Here is a 17,744-nt window from a genome sequence, read left to right on the forward strand (position 1 = left end):
CATTTCTCTCTGAAGCATATCAATGTAATTGTTATAGAAGAATATCCAAATGCCTTTAATATTACCCCAATCAGGCAGGTTGCATTAACAGATGTATTTAAAAAAAAAAGAAATAAGGTAAATATTCCAACCTATATCCAGCGTTAGCAGCGTGACAGTTTTATGCCGTCTTTATGCTGTAGCAACATGTTTACAGGCCAAGAGACCGAATTGGACCAATAACAGACTGGGTTACGTAAAAACTGCTGGCCTTGATAACTTCGTTCTCAGCGTCAAATAAGTTACACAACAGAAATCCTAGGTTCCTTAAAAAACATTACTGTAAAACATCCAACTTCTGTACACACACAATTACACCACATCTGAACTTGTGCATATTACCTGTAAACAACATTCAGACAGTTGGCTGTTGATATTTATAATAAAAATATTTTTCTCTCAGTCCCCTTCCACCTACACAAAAAACCCTTGCAACAATTTTAGTCTATTTACACACAAATATTATACACTTGTTTTAATAAAAAATGCACCAAAAAAACCAAACACTAAACAAAAACAATGTCACACAGCTGAAAAGTCTCGTTTGAAAACACTTTCCGATGGCGAGAGTTCGGCGATTAAGGCAAATCTTGTACAGCGGCAGATAAGAACAAGACTTGAGATTAAAGGGAGGCCGGGAACCCAGTTACAGAAAAGTAAACACTCATTTGTAAGGACACACAATGGCGTTTCTCTGTCTTTCTCACTTGCTGAGAAGCATCTTGGCAAAGTCTGAGTTTGACAACGGTTTCGTCTCTCCAGCTGCATTCTCTGCCGCCGCAGCTCCGTTCTCTGCTTGGACCCCCGGGGCACTTTGTCGATGCAGGGAACGAGGGAGCAGCGAGAGCTGGGTGCGACCTCTTCCTCTCCTGGGGAGACAGAAAAACAGCTTAGTTTCAGAACACTCACCCCCCACAGACGGATAGACACATGTGCCAGTAGACTTACGATCCAAAGACCTGGCGAGGCATGTCCATGGCCAGCCTGCTGGAACCAGCTTTATCCATCGTGTTTCTGCGAGGAGGGTTACTTATGGCAACGGAAATCTTGTTGTCCTCTACGCACATGCCGTCCATTTTCAGAACAGCATGAGAAGCCTGGGCCTCATCTGCAAACTCCACATATGCCAGACCCTGCAGAGCCACACAGCAAGAGACAGTTAACACAAAGGGGGGAACCATTAGTTGAACCAGGAGGACTAATTTGGGCCAATCATCTGGACACTGTCCTTCTCTTAATGGCTCACCTTGGGTTTTCCTGAGCGATACGTGACCAGACGAATATCTTTGATGGTGCCGTGACCTTTGCAGATTTCCTCCAGTTGTTCTTTGGTGCACGAGAATGGCAGCCCAGAGATGAAGATCTTTTGTTTCTCCATGGAATTGTTGTACTTAAACACCTACGGAGACATTAAGGGTAGGTGGTTACGATGGAAAACCAGCAGATCTAGAATAATTTTTTCCCATTAACCTCCCAGGTGTGTACTCTGATTAGGTTCAAAATACAATGATATGAGATGTGGATATTATGAAATAAAATGGATAACCGTAGACCAAATAAAAAGGATAAATTCAATGCAACAAAAATATGAGTTTGTAAATACTATTTTGAGAAATTAGATTTACGCCTTCTTGACACTTGCCGCTATTGTAAAAATAAAAACCTGTTAATTATGTTCATATTCACCTTAAAGTCAGGGTTCTTGTTTTTGTCTACACACGGTGACACAAACATGGGCCTGCCCTCCACCTCCCGCCGGTCCAGCTTCAAGGCTTCAGCGACGGACACTGTGGACTCAAACTGCACATAGCAGTAGCCTTTAAAGGTCCCTTTGGTGGCAAAGACTGGGCGAACCTGTTCGATGGGACCACAGGTCTCAAACAGCGTCCTCAGCTTTGCTTCGGGCTCCTCCAGCGTGTACGCCAGGTTGCTGATGAATACGCTGCTGTTGTCGTTGCGGAGCTCTGGCTTGTCGTCGTCGTTGCTCTGCTTCTGGGCAGCGGCCGCTCCTCCTTGCTGGGCCCTTTTATCGCCGGGAGGAGGGCGCTTATAGCCGGGGGGAGCCTTCTTCCCAAAGAGCCCCGTCTCGGTCTCCATGTGCTCCTCTGTGGTTTGGTCGCCATTTCCTCTGTGCCTTTTAGTACCGTGTTCTGCTACAGAGCGAGAGAAACATTTGCAGACGTCATTTCATAACAATAGTTTTTGCTGTAAAATAGAAAAGGTTCATAAAACAAAGCATCTCTATTTACCAGAGCTGTTATTCCACTCATTGTGATAATCATCCTGCTCGGCTTTTCTCTTCTCCCCAGCTCGAGTTCCTTTCGGGGATTTCTTCTGACCCTTCTTCTCGACCTTGGTCCTTCGCCGCTGATCAGCTCTCTCCTCCTCTTGGCGAGCCGCGTTGGCCTCTTTCTCAGCTGCCTAACAGAAGGGCAGGACATGGTACCGTTAGCCACAGGCAGCTTAATGACACCGGTCAAGTGTATCGAGGATATGTGCTCCAACCTTTGCTCGTTGCGTGTTGATCCTGTTCAGCCGAGTCTCTGTCTTCTGCACAGCCACGTCCCAGTCCTCCAGAGAACCTGCAGGTGAGGACACAAAACACACTGTAATTCATGAAATCCTCTTTATTTCAGGTTGGATTTAACCTTTTTTCATCGGCACTCACCTTCAACCCTCTCAAATGTGAGCAGGACTTCACTCACATGCTCAGGGTAGTCTGAGGTGCACTGAACTGCTCTGTGGAGAGCTTTCCGACAGTGAACAGTGTCCCCATAAGACCTATAGATAACAGTAAAAATTAAAGATATCAGCATTTTAAATAAATCCTCTACCCCTCCCCACTAAGAACTTGGTTAACATACCTTTCAAGGTTGTAGTATTCCAGCCACATGTTGGCATACTTAGCGTTCCCCTTTGTCATGATACTGTCCCACAGTTCTCTGGCTTTCTGAATGTTCTTGCAATGCAGGGCCTGGGGGGGAAGAAAAAAAGATGGTGTTAACCGGTGCAGAATTTTTATGTTACATATGCGAGTGTGTTTATGAAAAACGATTTGTAACAAATATCTTTTATAGTAAAACTCCACTATAACAGTCATATTCTGAGAACGGTTCTGCCATAGTTTAGTAAAAGGCCCTGTAGCCCTTTACCATGTGTCTAAAGGTGGTACTTGTATAACATGAGCTATTTACACGCTCACTGCCTTTGACAGAGAATTTCACTAATGAGATAAAAACTTAAAATCAGTCAAAATTACACAAAAGAATGAGTAGAGGGTTGAACACAGACAGAAACGCCTCTCAAGAAAATGGTTGTCATAATAACACTGCTTACCTCTATCCTCGCCCAGATCTGCATTATGATACAAGAAGGATCTCCACTTTCACCAAACCCTAAGATGGATTTCAGGAAAATCAAACCACGAATATCACAGAATTAAATCTGACGCAAATCCACCCACTTTCTTCGACATCTTGTTTCATGTAGTCCAATGATCGAGAGAATGCTCCTCGTAGCTCCTCTAATTCTTTACTTGATTCTGAAAAAACACACACAAAGGAAACACCTTGAGCAAGACAACAATAAAGGAACACTAGTGAACCATTTCAAACAAAGGCCCATTGTGTTTCACACAGAGCTGCTCTAACCTTTGCTAAAATCCACGCGTCGCCTCAGGTAATCGAGGTATGACTGCCAAATTTCCACATAATCCGTTGCTTGAATGAAACCAGCACTCAGTGCCTTTTCAAAAACATCTGTGAGGAAGACAAAGACACCACTGCTGGGTCTGGGATATTTCCAAATGGGAAGCACTTAGCAACAGAGTGGTGTGAACAGTTTCTACCGGAGACGGTCTGATGGTCCGCTCCGTGCCGCTCCAGAGCTAGCAGGTAGCTCCTCCACAGACCCATCGTCCAGGGGCAGTTCCTGACAGCGCGTTCATGAGAAGAGAGAACTATGTCTTTGATCTTCAGCTGACGGTCCTACATAGAGAACATGTAACAAAAAGATTGAAATCTTCAACAACGCTGAAAGATTATATCCGTAGAAAGAAAGTGACGTCAGAGTCTACATATAAACTACATTACAGTCCAACTGGGAGCCCATTACTCACAAGATATGTCGCATATTTGGCCCACATGTCTGGCACAAGGCAGTTTTCTGCCAGAGTCCGCTCAAAGGTGATCTGGATCCGTGCAGGGTCGCCCTCCTTTAGCTCAAAGTCAATGTAGGACTGATACTCTGCCAGCTTAGGAGGTTCTGCTGCCATCTGCAGAGAGACAATAACATGCATATAGAATGTATTAAAAAAGATGATGCATATTATTAACTAATTCAAGGAGGACATCTGCAAGGGACTGTATTATCAATAAAAGTCAGTTACCAGTGCTTCTTCATAAGATTTGTACTTGGCCAGTTGCTCCAAAGCCTTTTTGTACTGCTGCATGACCGTCTCAGCCACGCCATGCTCAGACCACTCTTCATACTCGGCATAGGTGGCTTCCATGTCTACAAAGCAATGGAGCACAACGATCTCAACATTCAGACATACTTAAATATTATCAACGAAACATACATACAGCATATACAGTATTTACAAAATGGTCTACCATTGTTCAAGGTCTACTGTCTAATGTCAGCCTCATATTTATGTGAATAGTTCAACCAGGGAGATGTTTTTATAATAAAAGGAATGGCAACCCTACAGAAATCCCTTTAGCTGGGACAGGACAAAATAAAACCAGACCATCTGGCTACAGCTCGCCCACTCCTGCAACAAACTGACAGCGTGATCAGAGACAGAAAGGGAGTGTTCTCTTTCTCAGTTCTTCAGTTTTTCTGACCAGAGGTCCTTGCAACATGTTGTACTGCTGCTCGTCTGGACCGAGGAGGCGTCCTCAGTCACGCTTACCCATTAACGGGACGGCCAGCTGCCGACGAAACAGCGTGTGGATACGCTCAATCTGAGTTTTCAGCAGGTCCTGCTCCTCGCGAGTAGGAATCCTTCCGGGGGGAGGCTGAGAGGAAACACGGCAGAGAATTAAGCAAATTCACAAGAATTCAAATTCCAGCATTTTCCAAAAGCAGGATTTACCACAGAACGGGAGGAATAATTGTTGTCACCAGTAAGTATACAATACGGCTTTCGTTTTTCATTAAAAAATTTTTTAAAGCAAATGTTGAAAAAGCAACACTATTCAACCACTTATCTGGCCCCGATGAGATCCTAGTGATGGAAACAAACCTGTACTGTGGAAAGAATGGCGTTCTCAAACTCTCTGTACGCTTCCCACACGGTCTGCCCCTTGGTCATGTGGAGTCCCACAGCCGTCACAGCTCTTTCAAAAATAGACCTCACTTTGTCCATCCCACCTGGTGAGCCCATGCCACCAATTGAATACTGAGCAAATTCCAGCCAGATTTCTGGACCTGAGTATAAATGACATCCGATTAAATGTTTAATGAATTAATTGACTGAACGTTGAATCAAAAGCAGTTGCCAATGTTGCAATGCACTCACAGATATAGTCATTTACAGCTGTCTCAAAAAGTTCATATACTTTCTCCCGGTTTGGCTCCTCTTCAGTCAGACGGATTTCATCCTTGAGCCAATCTAGCCAGATCTCTGCAGGGTTCAATAGAGTTGGTTTCAGTTGCAGAGAAAGTTCAGATCTTTTGTCAACAGCTAATTTGAGCCAAAAAGAGAACAGTACATGCACCAACCTTCAGTGAGCGGGAAAAGTTCACTCATTTTCTCCCTTGCCTTTCGCAGACGTACAAGTTCTCCCTCTTGCTTCAGTAGTTTGATGAGATCAACGTGGCAGTTGTAGTCAAAAGCATTGATTGAAAGCTGAAAAACCACAAAGAGATGAAAGGAGGATAAGCTGTTTAACAGTACAACTAAAAATGTCCCTATTATGCCATGCTTCTTAGCCTCTGCATTGATTTGATTACATCAGTGATTTTTTTTACCACTTCCAGAAAAAAACGTCATACCTCATTGATGACACAGAGATTAAATGATGACATCATCAATCCAACAGGTATATTAACGTACACGTACAGGATAGGTTATTAGGTTGTCTTTAACACTAGCTAATATCAGAGTGAAGGAGGGCTCCATGTCAACAGAAGCTAATGACAACACTTTTCAGAATAACCTTCAGGAAGGTGGAATTTACTGCAGGGTTGTAAAGTGTTACCTACCACACTAAGCGTACTGAACTAGCGTTATAGTAAGTTCATAGGGATATAGGAATTTGATTTCTCACAACGGTGTTATTGGAAGCAAAGGCAGGGCAGACGATTTCTATTCAAAACATCATGTGATACGTTAGCAATAAAGCAGAAGTATACCAAGTAAAATGTGCACATTCGCTTTCTAACTAAACTAAAAGCTGTAATGTCCCAATAAACTGAGATGGTAAAAAGGCGCCATTAACGTTCCCATCACAGACTTGTCTGCTAATCACGACGGTTAACTAGTTAGCGTGGATGACGTCGTATGATGCGCCCCTTATTGTTTTGAATAACAGCGGCTGTCTATTACATTTCGTGTTTCGATTAAACTAGAGCAGAGCAAAACAGCACGTAACTTTAAACTGTGGTTACTGGTTCGTTGTAACATTAGCTGACTTCAACGTTACCACCCATTCATTCGCGTTAGCTCATCGGCTAACATCCGTGAACTCCACTCACCTGCTCCTCCAACCGCTGGATCTCCGCTTCATTTTCTTTTTCGTCTTCCGACGAATTGTCCTCTTCATCCTCTGAAATATCTAATCCCATGGCCTCCTCTTCTCCTTCGTCCGAGTCTCTATCCCTCTCCTCCATCTCCGCAGCTCCCTCCTCCATGTCTTGCAGATGCGTTTTCTCTGCGTTGCTCGACGCGGCCATGTTGGATGTCCGTCTGCCTCGTAACAGCCTACATGCCAGTAGCATCGCGAGAGGTGGAGCGGGCACTCACCGTGGATCCGCGCGACGTGCAGCGGCCCCTCTTAGCCGCTAGTGGGCGCTACCTCACCGGCGATACATTCCTTCTTTGGCGTGTTTATTAACAGATAGTAGGCGGTCCCCCTCTTGTGTTCACTCGTTGATTTCCGTCAACAATCGTTATCTCAACATGGCGATGGCCTCTTTACGAAAGAGCGCGTCCTCTCTGGTATTATTTAGCGGACGGGTATTCAGCCTGGAACTGACTGCTCTCGGTTCGTATCACACAAAGGTAACACATCTAATGCGTGTCATACTGTCATGTGTGTTTTGTGCGGCAGTGTGTAAATTAGTTTCTGATAATGTAACAGTTTGTTTCACTAAACATATCCGCTGTGTCCGATCTTTTCAACTCTCTGAGCAGCCAAGCAGTGACGCGTCGTCTTTGGTTTGTCACTCCCTTGTAGGTGGTGGACCACTATGAAAACCCAAGAAATGTGGGAACTCTAGACAAAAACGCCAAGAATGTGGGGACCGGATTGGTGGGGGCACCAGCCTGTGGTGATGTAATGAAACTACAGGTAAGCTCGAGGTCAAAGGCAGCCTCTCGTGACGTCCCATCGTACAACCATTACATTACATGCCATTTAGCTGACAGTTTTATCAAGAGCGACTTACAATAAGTGCATTTCAACCATAGAGATACAAACTCAGAAGTGCAATTTCATCAAATAAGCTGTTTTACAAGTTGTTATCGATAAGAGCCATTATGAGTTAAATTTAAGTGCTACAATTTGTTAGTGTTTTAGTCCAGGTTCATCCTCAAGTCAACCAGGTTTGATTGTGTATTGTTTTCAGATCGAGGTGAATGAAAATGGCAAAATTGTTAATGCAAAGTTCAAGACGTTTGGATGCGGATCAGCCATTGCATCCAGCTCTCTTGCTACAGAGTGGGTGAAGGGGAAGTCGGTGAGTTAGTACAACACGGATGAAAAGGAAAGTAGTGTAATACTTTACAAGTGCTGCTTTTAATGATGTCTTGCTTTCATCCTGCAGGTCGATGAAGCTCTGAAGATCAGGAACACAGACATTGCCAAAGAACTCTGTCTTCCACCAGTCAAGCTTCATTGTTCCAGTAAGTTTTTCATGAAACGATCACTGAACATTTAGATAGATGACGAGAAAAAAAAAAATACTAAATGTCAAATTGACACCGTTGTCCCAAAACATATATCCTCATTCTTTCTCTTTCAGTGCTTGCAGAAGATGCCATAAAAGCAGCGTTGTCAGACTACAAAGTAAAACAGGACGTGAAAAAGAAGTAACACATGGGCGCCAGCAGTTAATGACCCATCCACTGTTACGTGTTGACACCAGCCATGTAACATTCCTCTGCAGTACTGTTTGGATCAGCACAATACTACACCAGGCCTTGCAACTTCTTCTGGGAGTTATACATGTATATATCTCTTTAGCAACCTCTTTGAAAATAGCAAAGGTGAATTTCCTACAGAGAACGCAAATGAGATCATGAACTATGGGCCAGGGAGTGTTTTTATTTCGTTTTTGGCATTCTCGCAGTATTTGGCCTGATAGAATAAAATCACTGAATATTGTATGACACTGTGTGCTTATTGCGACGTGAATGAATAAAACCATTTTCAGTGCCGATGTCATCCACCAGAACCTACATCAAGTGGAGCCACACTCTGTTGGCGCGAAAGTATTTTTCTTAGTAATAACAGCACTAACAGCATTAGGAGAATTACTAACGCGCATAACACGACGAGCAGAGAGACGACCACAGCAGAGCCGTGCAGCATGACCCGCTGTGTGCTGCGAGTGGGTCGGACAACATCTGTGTTTGTGGAGAGCAAAGATTGTGTCCCTTCGGCCAAGGTAGCATTATACTTGGGGGTCCGACCTGTGACGTTGTCCCTGCCCTTCTGTGTCTCAATGGGAGGGGTTGGAGTAGTGTTTTTTAAAGGGGGTGGGCTGACTGTTTGTGTTTTATTCAGGGATAAACACGCCTCATAGGTTAGGGTCTCTAAAGAGTAGTAGTTAAGCAACGCGCGACTCTTGAGTCCAACTGTGCTTTCTTGTGATTCTCGCCTGGCCGAGCTTCCCAAATCCTTCTTGTTTGCGCTCTGTCCTGTGGGCTTCGCCGCCAGCGTCTCCTGCTCTCCTTCCAGTGGAGAGTTAAGGTCCAGTTGGTGGCTGCTTTCGTTTGGCCTCAGGACCCGAGGACAGATGGTAAAGACGGAGAGGTTCAGAAGCAGGTGGTGGACGAGATGGACCGGCTCGGTGCACACCAGGTCTGTTGCCGTCCTTGGCCGGCCGCTCAGCAGCCATCGATAGAGATACAGGATCTCACACTCGCACGCCCACAGGTTGTTGGCGAGGTCCACAGATCTGAGACGCGGCAGCCTGTCGAAGGCGCTCTCCGGGACGGAGCGCAGGCAGTTGCTGTTGATCCTCAGGACCTGCAGGTTGACCAGGGCGGACAGCGAGGGCAGGTCCAGGACAGAGATGCAATTTTCAGAGAGATCTAAATGGGTCAGTGAAGAAGGAAGGTTCAGAGGGAGGCTTGTGAGCCTGTTCCCCTTCAGAGTCAGCACCTGCAGCTTGCTGAGGCCCAAAAGCGCTCCGGGTTGAATGGCACGGATGCGGTTGTCCTCCAGATCCAGGAGGGTGAGATTCCCCAGGTGTCGCAGGGCGCCAGAGGTGATGTAAGTGATGCGGTTTTCTTGCAGCAGCAGGGACTCCAGCCTTGAGGGCAGGCCGCGGGGGAAGCGGGCCAGCAGGTTGTGACTGAGGCTCAGCTCCTGCAGGGAAGAGAAGGGCCGCAGTAGGTGGTCCACGTTGCAGAGCTGGTTTCTGGCCACGGACAGACCCGAGGTGCTGAGAGGCACGGAGCGAGGAAGGGACCTAAGACCCAGGGACTCGCACAGAACCAGGAATCCTGGGCGAGGACAGCAGCAGCCAGGAGGACAGGGAAGTGCTGCGAGGCAGGCTAGAGGACAGAGCACCAGGAGAACACCGCGTTGGCACCAAAGCATGACTCACTGCCAGGCACAAGGGAGAACAAGAGACAACCACATCAGGCACATTTCCCACTTGGAAGAAAAGCTCCCTTAATGAACGGCTTAGAGGGTACTTCTAGAACGCAGCACCAACAAGTACACAAACAACGGCTTAGCACTTACCATTTTCTCCTCCTGTTTCAACTGCTCCTCTGAGGAGGAGGAGGAGGAGGAGGGCAGACTTGTCCCCATTTGGTCCGCTAAAGATATAACTACTGTCGTTGAAAATTCCTGGCAGATGCTCATCAAAGTTTAACGACAGCCTTAAGGTGCCGCGTTACCCATTCTGGATCCTCTTCCCCAATTCAATTGATTTAGAGATAAAATTGCTTCAGTGGCAGACAGTGAAAAGAGTCAAAATACACAGGGAGAGAACTTCGAGGTTCAATTCAATTCAATTTATTTTATTTTGTATAGCCCAAAATCGCAAATTTGCCTCAGAGGGCTTTACAGTCTGTACACATGCAACATCCTCTGTCCCGAAACCCTCACATCGGCACAGGTAAAACTCCCCAAAATATGAAAAAACCCTTCAATGGGGAAAAAAGGGAAGAAACCTTAGGGAGAACGTCAGAGGAGGGATCCCTCTGCCGGGATGGACAGACTGCAATGGATGTCATGTGTACAGAATCAACAATGTAAAAGATGTACAATACATCAATTTCTCTAACAGAAATGATACAAGTAATTGCAAGTAGCAGAACAGGTGTACGGCAGGACCACTGCAGGGACAAGCACCATCAGGTCGGACCACCATCCACAGAGGCTTCTGTGGGGAGGGAGAGCAGAAAGATGTTGGTTTTTGATGACAGTAATATGAATCATATTTAAAGTAATGATGATGGCAGCAGCAGGTGTCAGCAGAGCCATGCCAGGAGTCAGAACCGGGGTCCGCACGAAACTATGATCCACGGAGACCTGCTAGGCGAGAAAGCACAAAGAACTCCCGGAAAGAAGCTGAATTAGTGATGTACATTAATAAAACATGGATAATTGTGGAAGGAGAGAGTGAGAGTGTGAGAGTGAGAGAGGGGCTCGGTGTGTCCTAAGAAGTCCCCCGGCAGTCTAAGCCTAGAGCAGCTTAACTAAGGGCTGGTCCAGGCTAACCTGAGCCAGCCCTAACTATAAGCAATATCAAAGAGGAACGTTTTAAGCTTTATCTTAAATGAACTGACCGAGTCTGCCCCCCGGACTGAAAGTGGAAGCTGGTTCCACAAAAGAGGAGCTTGATAACTCTAGGAACTCTAGGAACCACAAGTAGCCCAGCATCTACGAAGCGCAGATGCCTTGTAGGGCAATACGGTGTAACAAGCTCTTTAAGATAAGACGGTGCCTCACCAGCAAGTGCCTTGTAGGTGAGGAGAAGTACCTTAAATTCTATTCTTGATTTAACAGGAAGCCAGTGCAGAGAAGTTAACACAGGAGTTATATGATCCCATTTCTTACTTCTTGTTAATACACGTGCTGCAGCATTCTGAATCAGCTGGAGAGGTTTAAGCGATTTACAAGAGCAGCCTGATAACAAAGAATTACAGTAATCCAGTCTAGAAGTAACAAATGCATGAACTAGTTTTTCTGCATCACTTTGAGACAGGAAGTTCCTGATTTTCAATATATTACGTAGATGAAAAAATGCAGTCATTGAAGTCTTCTTTATATGAGAGTTGAAGGACATATCCTGGTCGAAGAGAACTCCAAGATTTCTGACGGTGCTGTTGGATACCAGAGCAATTCCATCCATAGAGACTGTATCACGTGACAGCTGACTTCGAAGGCGCTCTGGGCCTATCATGATAACTTCCGTTTTTTCCGAGTTTAACATCAGGAAGTTGCAGGTCATCCAAGTTTTGATGTCTCCAAGACAATCCTGAAGTCTAACAAGTTGGTTGGTGTCTTCTGGCTTGATCGATAGATACAGTTGAGTATTGTCTGCATAACATTGGAAGTTTATGCGGTGTTATCTGATAACGTCGCCCAAAGGAAGCATGTACAGGGTAAATAGAATCGGTCCAAGCACAGAACCTTGTGGAACTCCGTGACCAACATTGGTGGTCCTTGATGATTCACCGTTCACAAACACAAACTGGGATCGATTCGATAAATAAGATTTAAACCAGCCGATAAATAAGATTTAAACCAGCTGAGGTGATGAATGTAATAAGAAAAAAACAGGTAAAGAATAGAGGTGCATTGAATGCTTCCTTCTGTGAGGTTACCACGGTTCCCTGAACTCAAACAGACATTGAACGTCTCAAACAGGCCGTGGACGGGCAGCGCCGGCGGATGGTCCTCTGGCCGTGAGTTTCCCCATCATCTAGTGGGAAGAGTGAAAGTGAAGGGGGGGTATTGGCTCGAATTATTTAGCACCTCATTGACAAAAGAGCAGGGAACGTGAGCCTGGTGCTCGCCTTTCATCCACCACGGCGTTACGCTTGCCTTTGTGCTGTCATCTCTGATGTTTGATCTTCCATGTGTAGAACCAGTCATGATTCAACTCAAACTTTATTTAAAAGACGATTCTACTTCAGTCATTTTCACAATGCATTGTGCTGATTTTAAATAGACTTTAGACTTGTGTGCCCATATTGAGATGGATTTGGTAGAAATGTCTTAACATACAGAACTGAAAAAGAGTTATTGCAGTGAAGAAATTACCGTTTGACGGAACGTTAAATAAACAAATCAATGTCTGGAGATTTGTAAAGACAACACATGCCATGAGATCTTATTTTGGAGCAAAGGGCTCTGTATGTATCTGGTGTACTGCTGTTGAAATATTTAAACAATCTTGTACTGTGGCCAGCGAAGGACAAAGAGGAACGTCGTCATCTCCAGGCTCCAATACCTTCTGCAGGCCTGTGTTTTGGTGTGATGGTGTCAACTGCCTCACCAGTGCCAATCATAAAAAAAAGGGAAGTGAAGTGAAGTGAAGTGAAGTGTGTGTGTGTGTGTGTGTGTGTGTGTGTGTGTGTGTGTGTGTGTGTGTGTGTGTGAGAGAGAGTGAGAGAGTGAGTGCACATGCATGTGTGTGCACAGCTTGTATTTTAAATGGTACGTTCGAAGATCTCCAGCAAAATGAATTATTGCAATGTACTCCGATCGAACATTATAGTGTGACTGTGACCTCTGTTACCTAACTGATGTTTATTGACTAAATACAGAGTAACATACAGAGTTGTATTGTGCAAATCACACAAAGTTCCTTATTTTGATGAACTTTTCTAATACATGGTTTGGGCTGCATTGAAACTGTAATTCAAAAATGACAGAAACATCATTGTCAACAATTTTATTCAACATAAACAAAGAAAACTGCCATTTTGTAAACAACTTATCCGTGTGGAACCGTGATGTGAGGACATCAATCCGAGGTTCAAGAGTTTTAGACATGAACAAAGTGTGGCCCTCAGAGTCATTACCTTGATGGGCTAGGGAGCTGGAGAGTTTCTACAAATTAGTTTCTCCAGTGTAATCAGAATTTATATCTAAATGATGTCAGACAAATATATGTAAGCGTGAACTTAAGACACTGTTTTAGCCAACATAAGTTAAAGTTAATTGTATTACACCAGGTAAAGATGAACACTACTACCTATCTCCGTATTCTAGTTTTGACTCGTTACACATTATTACACTGAAAACAAAACATGATTTATCTTAAACATAAGTATTACTTCTTACAGATACAAACCTGATTCACAAGGTTTTTACCCCAGAACCTCTACTTATATTGAATGCACATCAGAACTATCAACCAAATAAATATATAGACAGATAGATAATAGATATATATGTATGTTTCTACTTAAACTTCCCAGTAACACTGTTAAAAATGGCTCTTTTGGTGTAAAAATTTGTGAATTAGGTTTGTAGAGTAATATACAATATGATATGACATAAAATAACATAAAACTAAATATGAATGTAAATATAAAGAGATTCTTGTGTTGCTTATCCAACAACTCAGGTTTACTGGAGTGTCACTTTGCTTTACTTACAGCAGCAAAGGTTTTGCTCCAAACGACTGGTTGGTTGTAGCGGGTGAAAAGAAGCCACAGCGTACAGCAGGACATGCTGAGGAGATTCCTCTGTCTATAGGCAGGCATATGGAGTAATACAACTCGGTATCAAAGCACACGAACACTTGTTTATCCTTTCAATCTAGAGAAATGATAAGGATTTCCATTCTTAATTACCTTCTAAATATAATTTTTCTCGTCTTTCTCCTCAATCAATCTAAAAGAAAAATGTTCCTTTGCCGTTTCAAGTGATGCTACTTTAATGGCACAGTGATATGATATTAGTTAAGGCTAACTGTGGCTATCACTAACAAACAACACAGCTAGCTGTTTGATCACACCTAAAGTAAGGACAAGGAGCCACTGTGAGGGTTTAATGGTTGTTGGCATTTGGCTTTTTAACATATGTTGCGACGTGCAGAATTTATAGACAGGATTTATGCAGCAACACAACTCACTATTTTGTTTTCTAAAAACATATCTTCTATCAACACCATTTTTTATTCAAGCCATAGTTCACATATTCACAAACTTCTAAATTGAACTGTTTAATCTTTGGATGTTTTTTTAATGAGCGCCATGAATACACTCCTTGGTGGTTGTAAATGGGCCAGATTCCAATCACAAATGCATTTTCTAAATATGTTTCTACATGTTTGAAGTACAACCAACCTGTCTGATCTGTTTCACCTCTTAGGCCAACATCAGCCCTGACCATGCTCTAATGGTGGCCTTTTTTCAGGTGGCAGGTGCAGACTGAATGGCCTGAGCTGGTGCCGGGGTTGGAGCTCTGCTGCACCTCCTCCCGGTACTTTGGCTGCTCCTTGTGCTTGGGCTCCTCTCTCCGCTTCTCCGCCTCTTCTGCCTCTCTGACCTTTCTGACCTCCTGGCAAGGCGACGACCTGACATCTCTGCCCCTTTCGCCCACCAGAGCCTTGGAGGGCACGCGCAGGTGCTTGGGGGAGGCCATGCTCTGAGTCTGGACCCTCTTGACGTGGTCGACGGCGTACGGCCTCTCCTGGGGCTCGCTGGACTTTTTGCCTGCGCCTGTTTTATCAGCCACGTGCTTCTTGTTTGAAGGAGGGAGGGGCTTATAGGCCTCCAACTTGCGCTTATGACTCATTGCACAGGCGCAGCAGATGATGAAGACCATGACGATGAGAAGAGAGGTCACAACGATGAGGATGAGCAGATTCTCCTGCAGGAAGTCCACAACTCGAGTGAGGACAAAGTCCTTCAGGCGAATCATGGTGATGGTGATGGTGTTGGTGATGGTCCTGGTGAGGCTGGGGGCTTCGGTGGCAGCGGAGACCTGGACAGGGGCTCTCGTGGAGAAGGAGGTTGGGAAAAGGAGCTCCAGCTCTGCTTCGTCTCCGCTGCCGTCCATGGATGTGTTGTAGAAGAGAGGAGTGGCGCGGCACAGCGGGAGAAGGGTCACGCAGGTGATGAGAAAAAGCAAACAGGACTTCATCTTCTCCTCAGAGGCCTGCAAAAACAGCAATGCGCATCTTGAATTTAGGATCACATGAGGAAATACATCTATTTTCATGTTAAATCCAACACACAAGGACAAAGCCATGGTTAGCTTAGCAGGAGACTGTAAAGTGGGTACAGAAACCATCTACCAGCCATAAAGCTCACTAATCAACAGTTTGTTTAGTTCATGTTTCCCCCACTTTTTAAACAATCGTACAACCCCTAATGTATTTCTTACGATGCAATGCTAACACTAACCTGTGTACTGCAGTCTTTCATGAAACAGAGAATAAAGCAGTGTTTTTAACATCTGTTTCCATCTGAAATGCAACGGCAGTGTTCATCTTCACTCAGGTTCCCATCTTGGACCAGTTCTATTTTAGCAGGCAGTTGGGCAGCCATTACTTATTTGGGGTGGAGACAGTGAGTTTGGTGCTGAAGGCCTTATAATTTGTGAAGTAGAGGGAGGCCACCCATCCACCACACCAAAGTCAGGAGGAAGCTGTGTTCCAGAGGAGCCCAGAAGCTGTGGGCTCTATATTTACACTGGGCAGCAGCTGCTGCAGCCCACAGCAGCACACAGGAGATATTTCTGCCTCCAGCAAAACCAGCATTTACTGACGGAACAACTAACTGAATATACTTCCTGACCCGATAATACTTTTCTTGCATCCTTCTTTCTCTCAATGTGAAATCAAGCTCTAACAAATACAAACCAAGCAGTAGTGCAGAGCTCAGCTTGTTAGCATTTAGAATAGACAGAGTGATTACACAGTGCTGAGCTTCTAATCAGCATCGTGAAGCTGCTACTGCTCTGATTCCCATTACACAGTGTGAAGCCCCCCCCTCCCTGTGTGGTCCTGCATTCAATACTCGGCTGCACCACATGGTGGGCTGGGTCTTCATCCTTGGGTGTAAAGCTGTAGGACAAACCTGGCCTTGAATACTCATAATTACACCCATAATTATGTTCCCCTTATTTCACTGGAGGGTCCACATTACCTTCAACTGAAGGCCATCACACACCACATATGCAATTAACCCATTGCATGACATTTAAGCATTTCATGACATCCTTAGATTTACTGAAGCAGCTTTTTGTAAGGCTACATGTCCTGGATGCGTTTGCCATTAATAATTACACATTTACTACAAATTCAGTCTGAGACGTTGTAGTTTGGGAAAAATTAGCAAATAAGCATCGAGTTGCAAACATGACCATTATGTTTTTAATATATTAACATGATACATACATAATTATTAGGTCAACTTCTTATACAGTAGATCAGACACGAAAAACAGAAAAAACTCAATTACGTCATTGATATTGAAATAAAAAGAAACCTTGAGGGTTATAAAGAAGCATTCCGATCTTTTACAAGTAAAACAATATAAAATGTATACACACACACACACACAAATGAAATACATGCACAATAAATCCTAAGTAAAACTAATAGCGCGAAAAATATCAAATTACAAATGATAGATTGATTTAATGGTACAATACGCCTCCCTGAAATGAGTAAGTATTAAGTGAAGTGAAAGTACTCAAAAACAAGTTTCATAAAGTGGAAGTGTGCTATGCAGGTAAATGTACTTAGTTACGTTAGTTTAATGAACTAACTTTAAACAATATGAACTCATGGATCATAGGATTAGACCCTTTGCTCAGCGTGTCTTGAGTTTGTATACACAGATCGCTCTGAAATACCTTAAACATTTGTCTGTGGTTTTGACTTGCATTTAATTCTTTTCAAACATAAAAACATACTTACAGGAAGTGCTATCCTTGGTTTCTCCTCTGAACAGCCCACAGCACAGAAGATGAGGAGGACAATCAAGGGGAGACAAAGTGACCGGAGGAAAGTGAGAGTGAGAGTTTCCGAGCATCAGTCCTCCTCGCTGAGTTATACTGAATGTTTTTTTTTACCGAGCTATAAAAAGTCTGCTCACAGCGAAAAATGATGTCCATCCCTCTGTTTCTAACATCTCCTCCCCCTTTCCACCTCCCTTACACACTCTTCTTCCTCCTTGTGCCGGGGGTTTGCAATTGGTCCTTTTTACCACATTTATTTCTGATTAATGGGAGGGAACAGCAATGTAGTAAGTATTTAGTTTATGACAGAGATAAGATGAATACCAAAAGGTCTACAAATACTCAATGTGTTTGATCAGGTAAGGTGCCTCA

General features: G+C 44.1%; 4 protein-coding genes across 4 annotated transcripts; 1 reads left to right on the forward strand and 3 right to left on the reverse strand.

Moving 5' to 3' along the window:
- Window positions 1–461: 461 nt before the first annotated feature.
- On the reverse strand, window positions 462–6,980 carry sart3 (spliceosome associated factor 3, U4/U6 recycling protein). Its single transcript, XM_037482617.2, has 19 exons — window positions 6,742–6,980; window positions 5,767–5,893; window positions 5,564–5,668; window positions 5,288–5,472; window positions 4,955–5,060; window positions 4,427–4,551; window positions 4,157–4,312; window positions 3,887–4,025; window positions 3,690–3,797; window positions 3,503–3,580; window positions 3,376–3,434; window positions 2,904–3,013; window positions 2,708–2,820; window positions 2,545–2,621; window positions 2,289–2,460; window positions 1,726–2,192; window positions 1,286–1,438; window positions 988–1,172; window positions 462–908 (listed from the first exon to the last, which is right to left on the reverse strand). Exons 1-19 carry the CDS (start codon window positions 6,937–6,939, stop codon window positions 743–745), a joined length of 2,829 nt encoding a protein of 942 aa, XP_037338514.1. The 5' UTR covers window positions 6,940–6,980; the 3' UTR covers window positions 462–742.
- Window positions 6,981–7,118: 138 nt separating this feature from the next.
- iscua (iron-sulfur cluster assembly enzyme a) lies at window positions 7,119–8,593 on the forward strand. Its single transcript, XM_037482620.2, has 5 exons — window positions 7,119–7,267; window positions 7,443–7,556; window positions 7,834–7,944; window positions 8,032–8,110; window positions 8,230–8,593. Exons 1-5 carry the CDS (start codon window positions 7,166–7,168, stop codon window positions 8,298–8,300), a joined length of 477 nt encoding a protein of 158 aa, XP_037338517.1. The 5' UTR covers window positions 7,119–7,165; the 3' UTR covers window positions 8,301–8,593.
- A 55-nt stretch (window positions 8,594–8,648) lies between these two features.
- On the reverse strand, window positions 8,649–10,525 carry si:ch211-191d15.2 (leucine-rich repeat transmembrane protein FLRT3). The gene has a single exon (XM_037482618.2). The coding sequence runs from the start codon at window positions 10,032–10,034 to the stop codon at window positions 8,649–8,651; it is 1,386 nt and encodes a 461-aa protein (XP_037338515.2). The 5' UTR covers window positions 10,035–10,525.
- Window positions 10,526–13,376: 2,851 nt separating this feature from the next.
- tmem119a (transmembrane protein 119a) lies at window positions 13,377–17,669 on the reverse strand. The gene is made up of 2 exons (XM_037481434.2): window positions 17,332–17,669; window positions 13,377–15,563 (listed from the first exon to the last, which is right to left on the reverse strand). The coding sequence occupies exon 2, from the start codon at window positions 15,546–15,548 to the stop codon at window positions 14,799–14,801; it is 750 nt and encodes a 249-aa protein (XP_037337331.2). The 5' UTR covers window positions 15,549–15,563; window positions 17,332–17,669; the 3' UTR covers window positions 13,377–14,798.
- Between the last annotated feature and the right edge of the window lie 75 nt (window positions 17,670–17,744).

The sequence above is a fragment of the Pungitius pungitius genome, chromosome 5, assembly GCF_949316345.1.
Source record: "Pungitius pungitius chromosome 5, fPunPun2.1, whole genome shotgun sequence".
Classification (NCBI taxonomy): domain Eukaryota; kingdom Metazoa; phylum Chordata; class Actinopteri; order Perciformes; family Gasterosteidae; genus Pungitius; species Pungitius pungitius.

Excerpts from the sequence above, each read along its gene's own strand:
- si:ch211-191d15.2 (XM_037482618.2), bottom strand. The coding sequence starts at position 10,034 with ATGCTTTGGTGCCAACGCGGTGTTCTCCTGGTGCTCTGTCCTCTAGCC.
- iscua (XM_037482620.2), top strand. The coding sequence starts at position 7,166 with ATGGCGATGGCCTCTTTACGAAAGAGCGCGTCCTCTCTGGTATTATTT. Across the intron at positions 7,557-7,833 it reads GTGATGTAATGAAACTACAG|ATCGAGGTGAATGAAAATGG; the intron begins GTAAGCTCGAGG and ends TATTGTTTTCAG. Across the intron at positions 8,111-8,229 it reads AGTCAAGCTTCATTGTTCCA|TGCTTGCAGAAGATGCCATA; the intron begins GTAAGTTTTTCA and ends TTTCTCTTTCAG.
- sart3 (XM_037482617.2), bottom strand. The coding sequence starts at position 6,939 with ATGGCCGCGTCGAGCAACGCAGAGAAAACGCATCTGCAAGACATGGAG. Across the intron at positions 1,439-1,725 it reads ACAAGAACCCTGACTTTAAG|GTGTTTAAGTACAACAATTC; the intron begins GTGAATATGAAC and ends ATGTCTCCGTAG. Across the intron at positions 909-987 it reads CCTCGCCAGGTCTTTGGATC|GAGAGGAAGAGGTCGCACCC; the intron begins GTAAGTCTACTG and ends CTGTCTCCCCAG.
- tmem119a (XM_037481434.2), bottom strand. The coding sequence starts at position 15,548 with ATGAAGTCCTGTTTGCTTTTTCTCATCACCTGCGTGACCCTTCTCCCG.